The 7,726-nt window shown below is 41.7% G+C and overlaps 1 protein-coding gene across 1 annotated transcript in view; it reads left to right on the forward strand.

Annotated features, from left to right (window-relative positions):
- ccdc71 (coiled-coil domain containing 71) overlaps window positions 1-6,900 on the forward strand; it is a 31,806-nt gene extending 24,906 nt beyond the window's left edge. Inside the window, exon 2 of the mRNA XM_072439987.1 lies at window positions 1,450-6,900. Coding sequence (XP_072296088.1) covers window positions 1,459-2,481 — 1,023 coding nt within the window. The 5' untranslated portion in view covers window positions 1,450-1,458 and the 3' untranslated portion in view covers window positions 2,482-6,900. The remainder of the gene's footprint in view (window positions 1-1,449) is intronic.
- Window positions 6,901-7,726: the final 826 nt, after the last annotated feature.

Below are 7,726 nucleotides of genomic sequence, written 5' to 3' on the forward strand. Positions count from 1 at the left end.
AAGAAAAAAATCCAAACTACTCGACAGATTGACGGCTGCTCAGTTATAAATCACCATCCTTGAAATGTGTTGGCCATTTATTTAGACGGCTATTAAACAAAGCTGTGATGTTTTTCAATTGGTTAATTACTGTTACTACTTCTTAAATTTATGCTTATTTTAAATTTAAAGTTGAAAATAAACGTTGCATTTATGTTTCAGAGTAGAGAAGCTGATTATGGCATTATTTTTTGCACATGTTATTAAATACCTGAGTAATTTCAATAAATCCATGATGCCCCTCCCTGTCAACCACACTAATGTTCCGTCCATTTGCTTCCGCTTTCTCCGGGGCCATGACACAGCCTGAGCAGAGAGGCCCAGACTTCCTTTTCCACATACACTTTCTCTAGCTCCTCCAGAGAAACAGGCCCTGCAGCGTCTCCTGGTTCTTCCCCGGGGCCTCCTCACTAACGCTAGCGCTGCTGACATGGCGATTAACAATTTATCCCTTGAGACTGATTGGGGAAGCTAGCGTTTGGTTTTGCTGCTCCCGCAGCTTGGAACACTTTTTAATCTGAACTGAAGTTATGTGTGCTGGTTTCTTTTAAGAGGATTTTTGCTAGCGAGAATTGTCTGTTCTTTTAAATTTTGTCCACATTTTGTCTCCTGTAATGTTTTTTATTTTGTGGGGGTTTGTAAATGTTTTGCTGCAGTTCTCTTCAGCCCACGTCAGTCTTGAAAAAGAGATTTCTATCTCAATGGGTTTTTACCTAGTTAATTAAAAGCTGACAGAAAAACTAAAACTAAATATAACTTGAATAGAAACAAATCTAAAAGTTGCATACAACCTAAAGATGATTCCCATAAATGGCATGGGCATCTAATTTGTGTGACTCTTTAGGTCCCACGCTCCAATGGCACTGGCTCTGTGCGAGTGTCTGTATCTGTGTGTGAAAGAGTACATGTTATTGCATGTGTACATGGTATATGTGTACTTTCTGTGTTCAAACCTTTGTCACATCTGTGCATTGTCAAATGTTGTTCAGTTGTTCCTCTCCCAGCCAGGGCCATGTAATGTAAATTAGTCTAATGCTAACTCTAGTACATTATGTTCTAATTGTACACGGTCCCCTTTAAAAAGATAAAAAATGAATAAAAACAAAGAATGGATAGGGAACAGAGACACAGACCAATCTATATGGCATAAATACTGTGTAGCTATATCTAATGACATATTCTCCTTCCTCAAAGTAATATAGCTATCCCCAGATTCACAGTGACACTTTTCCCCCATTTCGTTCGTCTGTTTTTGAGCCCAGTTCTTGACGGCCCATTTTGTGTCATCTATTTCTTTGTGCTCCTTTTTTTTCTGCTGCAGCTGAGTTTGCGGAGTTCTTTGTTTTTCAGTGTGCTTATGTCACCGCCTCAGTTCCAGAAAACTCATGTTTGCTCTGCTTTTCTCCTCAGCTGATAAACATGTCGGTGGAGGTGCGAGTCCCTCTGGTCAGCCGACCTTTGGCCTTCGCCAATGAGGAGAAGAAGGTGATCCACTCCTGGTCGCGGGTCTCTTCGGCGGGACACGATGTCATCTTGGACGCTCTCCACATCCTCAGCCCCAAAACCAGGGACGTCTCCAACACGGACAACCTGCTGAGCTTCCTCCAGGAGCTGCGAGACGAGGGCCACAGACCCACCGTCCTGCGGAGCAAAGACGTTTACCGGTACCGCTCCTGCATGACCCTGCCGCTCACTGAGGACACTCTCAGGCAGACGAACAAGAACGCCAGGCCCGCTGCCAAAAAGAAGAGGAAGAAACCACACAAAAAGAGGGACGTGCATCCATCGTGGAGCTTCGAGCGGAGCCGCCCCAGAATCCAGGGCGTGCGTCCTCCTGAGCCTCGGCTGAACCCGCGGCCGGTGTTCGTCTTCAGCAGGCCCTCGGTTCGAGCACAAGAAACCCCAGTGCAGCCCTGTCTGCGCCTCACCAACATCGAGGGCCAGACGGGCTACCACACGGCCCGGCTGCAGGTCCAACCCACCTTAAGCCCTACGGTCAAACCCGCCGCTGGACTTCCCCCTTTCTCCCCTGTCCCTCCCCCCTCCGGACTGCCTTCTCAGCCGCTGCAGAACGGCGTGGTCGCCCTGTTCAGTCAGAAATCCCAGTCGTGCCCCGCCTCCAGGTCCGACGGCGCTCTGATCGGGGACTCTGCGCCCGTTTTCGACGCACAGACTCACACGGAGCTTCAAACGCGAAGCAACCAGTGGAACCGCAGTAACGGCATGCACCCGCTCCGCCACAGCCCGAGCGAGGCGCGGAACGGCTGGACGGAGCGGTACAGGAGAAGCCTTCGGGCCAAAGTTATAAAAGTGGACGAGTCGCGATCGTTAGCGGAGGCAAGGTCAAAGGCCCAAAAGATCTTGCAGGTGAACTTGTTGCCTGTGATAACAATCCAACCGTTTCACCACATCCTCAGAGACTTCCGGTACCAGATCAAATGAGATCCATCAGACTTGTATTTGGGTAGGATTTATAAAGGCTTTTCCACTGCGTAGTTGTCATTTTTGGCTTACTTTATTTTATATTTGGGTCTGCAGCAAACGAATTGGAAGTTTGAGTTTTCAAACCAAAATCCAGGGGTCAAAGAATCGACTATTTAAGATCAAATGGTCCCCCTTAATTTTTTAACATTAGATTTTAGGTCAGCCGTGTACTTTAAGTTGTAATAATGACAAATGCGCTCGTATGTTGTCCATGACCACAGTGTTGACTTTTGTTCTTTTCTTGTTCAGTGCAATGTGGCTGATTGTAGCACAACGTTTCAGTGCCTGGCGACCGGTGCATGAGGATCTCAAAAGTCACTGGTTGCAAACGAAAATGACCGGGGCCACATTGACCAACTTACATCCTCAACTTATGTTTTGTTCTTCGGGTGAATACTCTGTCCCTATGTTTTATTACTTTTGTGCCGGTCGCTCAAAAATCTCAAAACATTAAAGTGTTTGCTCTTAAAAGCTTTCTGAGTTTCTGGTTAGTCGTTGGATTCATTCTATTTTTCTATTATGAAATACATGTGAAAATCTATTAATCAAAAAAAAAAAATCATGTATAAATGCATATAATTGGCGCTGCACGGATTGATAATAAATGTGTCGACTTCAAGTAACAGCAAATTCTTCATTGATTTAAACCAGATAATTCATATTTTCATGTATATCTAGAGCAAACTTGAAAAATATTCTAAAATTCACATGGAACGCTACAGAAATAAATGTTAGTTTCTTGACACCTTGTTGTAGATGTAGCGAAAAAAGGAGAAGATGGCAAAATTGTCCATATTGAGTAACTCGTCTTTTAATAAAACAATCAAAAACAACTTGGGGGGGTGTAAAGTGATCTCTCTAAACTGCATTTTTATGACCAATTTATGCTTTTATTTGTCAGACTTCAACCTGAACCAAGACACTTCAGGGACATTTTGGCACATTCCCGATGCATTGGTAAAATATCGTCTGGATATTGTTTCTGTGATGATATATTTTGTCAACATCTCTCACCAAAACCACCCAAAGCAATTGTACTGTTTTTGAGAAGTGCAGTTTTGATGTTGACTAATAATGGTGTGAACAAACTGATGGAACTATTTGCTGTATTTTCCGGACTATAAGTCGCCCTGGAGTATAAATCGCACCAGCCAAAAAATGAATCAAAACATATACAAGTTGAACTGGAGTAAGAAATGCAGTTGCAAGTGTGAAATATAACAAATAATCACATAAGTCGCTCGGGAGAATAAGTTGCACCCCGGCCAAAACTATGAAAAATAGTTCAACTTACAGTCCAGAAAATACGGTATTTTGCCTTTTCCGGGTAACAAAGCAGAATTTTGAATCGACTCGACACATTTCCCACTGGAGGTCAGCGCCCCCACTACCACTGAATTTATTCAAACACATTTAGCTTTTCTTAATTAACATTGTCCATAGTCGAGCTGGAGATACAGTTTGGTCGATTGTATTAGAATTAGAATTATTCTGTCTCTTTGTCGACTGACGCTTCTCCATTTTTATTTTTACTCATTAAAAACTCGATCAAGACTTTTTGTTCTGTGTTTTTCCAGATCTTGTGGCAAAATGACGTAAGCCAAACCTAGTTAAACAAATGCAGTGGGAAAGTAAAATGAACATTGTGCGCTTCATTTTAATGTTTCTTTTAGTTCATAGCAGCATGTTTTCTTCTGGGCTAAAAAAGAAAAAGGCACCAGACACGACGTCTTATTCCAAATGCATTTTGATCATTTCACTCGTTGCTCTGAAGTAAAAGTACAAGTCCATGTGATTTAAGTCCAATCACGAGCGACCGCATCATATTTTGAACCTGGTTTCCTCTGATTATGTCGAGTCAAATGCTGACTCGTACATAAAGATGGACAAAGACATTTTTAACCGTTCTGTTGAGCTCTTATTATTCCATCATTTGAATCTAAAGTCACATGTGAGTTGTAGATTGATGTTGTCATTATTTGAATAGGGACGCACCGATGCCCAGAGCCGATGCCGCCTGCCTGTGCCGCCTGCCTGTGCCACCTGCCTGTGCCACGCCTCGTGTTGGCGCACAGGGCTCTCAGCAGCAGCTCTGAGCACTTCATCATGAGAGGCACGTTAAACTCACTTCAATCAGACGCCACTGTCACATAAGAGAAAACATTTAGGACTCTGAATGAGTCACAAAGGAGATGATCAGCAGCTGGTGCTTCTGTGTGTGTGCGCGCTCTGTGACTTACTGCCACTGATGCTAATGTTTGTAGCCACCGCAACAAATAAAGTGGCTAAAGCAGTTAGCGCACGTAAGCGGCAGAGACCAAATAGTAGCTTAAATGCTAAAGCCTTTAAAGGTTTTAGAAACATAAACTATATTAGAACCCTGTGAAAATAATACATGGTATCGGTATCGGAACCCTGTATCGGCAAGTACGGAAAATGAAGTACTCGTATGGGTTTGTGACAAAGTGGTATCGGTGCGTCCCTTTCTGGGTTTCTGCAGTGAACCAGTCGAATGTAGTTCTAATCTGCACGTTTTTGAGCCGGATGCCCTTCCTGTGGCGAGCAGCCTGTACATATTGTGACCAAAGTGAGAAATGTGATTGGAGCGTCTGAGGAAGCCACACAAATATGCATATGACCTTTAACGTCTGAAGGTTTTTGGATCGACCCGAGAGGTTCTGGTTCTACTGTCCATCTCCAAAGGATCTGACCTGAAGGAGCCGTCTTCCCTTTTGTATTTGGGGACGTTTCGGGGCGAGTTTCCGCTGCAGAACTGGACTCTCCACAAACTGTTCCTTTTAGTTTGGTTTTATTTTGTCATTTTTTGAGGGTTTGGAAATATTTCACGTTGCGATCAGTGAAAGGCTTTTGGGATTTATTCACGACTAACTTACCGTACGCTGCGTTCCATTTGTCCTCGGGAGGTCGGAACTCGGATCTTGGATGGACATATTCTCCGACTTCCTGTTGTTCCAGTTGTCAAACCGGAAAACAAAACAAAAGTAATACAAACCAGGAAAGTGCTCCAATCGGCTAAAATGCAGGTCCAATTTAGTTCATGTCTTAAACCAGGACTGTGTTGTTACATGTGCAGTTTATAAAACATTGTCAGAGTGAACTGTTGCTTTTGTTGATGTTAGCTTTGCGCTGGTGTTAGCTTCTAGTTGGAGTTAGTTAGCTTCGCATTGACGTTGGCTTCGAGGTTGGCGTTAGTTAGCTTCGCATTGACGTTGGCTTTGAAGTTGGCGGTAGCTTCGAGTTGGCGTTAGTTAGCTTCGAGTTGGCGTTAGCTTTGCGTTGACGTTAGCTTCGAGTTGGCGTTAGTTAGCTTCGAGTTGGCGTTAGCTTCGCTTTGACGTTAGCTTTGAGTTGGCGTTAGTTAGCTTCACTTAGGCGTTGACTTTGTGTTGACATTAGCCTGACTTTAGCTTCGTGTTGACATTAGCAACATTAGCATCACAGAACATTTCAAACTGCAGAGGCTCAACGGCAGGAGCAGGAACACATTCACAGACAGAGAGACAGTAGGAGAAACTAACGGTCAAATAAACCAAAAAGTGTCGGATGTTAAACTTTGTTCAAACTCAGGGCGTGGCCATGTTGGATCAAGGTTCTAAAACGTCTCCCGAGTTTCAAAGTATAAATTCCGACATGTGAGAGTTTTCCAGTGTGAATTGACCCAACCTCTGCGGACGACTGGAACAAAGCATCAATATCAGCTCCTTGTTTCCATAGCGACAGAAGTTCATTTCTTTTGGAGCGTTAGAAAAAAAAACAAATGCATTTCTCTCAAACTAAACTGTAAAATATGTCATTCCTGTAAATTATTTTTGGTTATTCAATTTCTTTCTGAAATTACTTCTAAAGACAAATTTAATTGTGTTAATAATGTCAACATCTTTTTAATTACATTTTTTTTCTGGAGTTCCAACAATATATTTTTCATAATTATTTGACTTAAATTATACCAATTTGGTCATTTCACAAAATCTTTATTACAAATGTTATAGATCTGGACATGAAAGGTAAAATGATAAATCTGTTGTAACTTTAGAGCCTCTTTTTCTGTTTTGGTTCTGAATTTCCCAACATTCCTCTGGTTGGAGCTGAGAGCTGTAGATTTGTGAACTTTGAGCTGCTGCTTTTCAACCAATCCAGCTTCTGTTTTCTTCCCCTGGTCGTCTCTCCACTGTTTGTCTCTGTAAAAGTCAAAGTGTCACAAATGTCCCTAAAGTTGCGGCTGGTTGTTGAGTTTGGGGTCAAAGGTCTGTTTCAGTGTCATTCGTCCATCACAGTTTTCGCCGGTGCCACACTTGTATTATAACGTATTTCCTAAAATGTTTGACAACTTTTGTTCAATAAAAACAAACCTGAAAACTTTGTGGACATTTTATTTTGTGTTCTTTTGCTGGAGTTTATTTGATGAAAACATTTGAGTTTGGGTTTGTACAATCGGAAAGTTGACTGCATTTTACACCAGGAGCTTTAACGAAATGGCTCAAGCAAGAATTGTATACAATTCAGAACATTTAAAAAATATCACAAACTAATCACTAACAGGAGGAAAGAGTAGAATATGTATTTATATATATTTATGTCATATTGTTATAATAGATTAGACTAATTAAAGCTCTTGTCATTTGACCCTGTTTTTAACCATTTAAACTGTGATTTCAGTTGGATTTTAAAAGAGCTCATTTAAAATTTTATCTTATATTTTACTTATTGTTTTGTTTTTTGTTTTTTTTCATTAAAGCAACAATATGAAGCTTTTCCTTGGAATTAAAAAGTGACATAAGTTTCTGTGGAATATTACAGCCAAAGGAACAACATTTCAATGGAGACAAGCCGGAGGAGGCTCCTTCAGGCCAAGAACCAGTCAGGTTTGTGGAGATGCAAGCTCGCTAACAGTAACGACACAAGTTATTTTTTCAGAAACAACAAACAAAACAAACATAAATTAACATATATGACATGTTTTGTGACTTGTAGAGATGGGCACGTTGTATATGTAATGAACACTTATCAATGTGTATTACAAGGTTATAACATGTAGACCATACCTTAAGAGCTTCAAGGTCAGTATCAAGAAAGAGACTTTTTACATCCGCCACCAGGGGTCAGCAGAGGACAGAGTAAAAGACCTCTGTGAGTCACTACGTGACGTAACAGTCTCGAAAGTGAAAGTAAAAAGCTTTTTCAG

Source organism: Eucyclogobius newberryi, unplaced genomic scaffold, assembly GCF_026437365.1.
Source record: "Eucyclogobius newberryi isolate DKJ021-1_F unplaced genomic scaffold, fEucNew1.0.hap1 SCAF_11, whole genome shotgun sequence".
Lineage (NCBI taxonomy): Eukaryota > Metazoa > Chordata > Actinopteri > Gobiiformes > Gobiidae > Eucyclogobius > Eucyclogobius newberryi.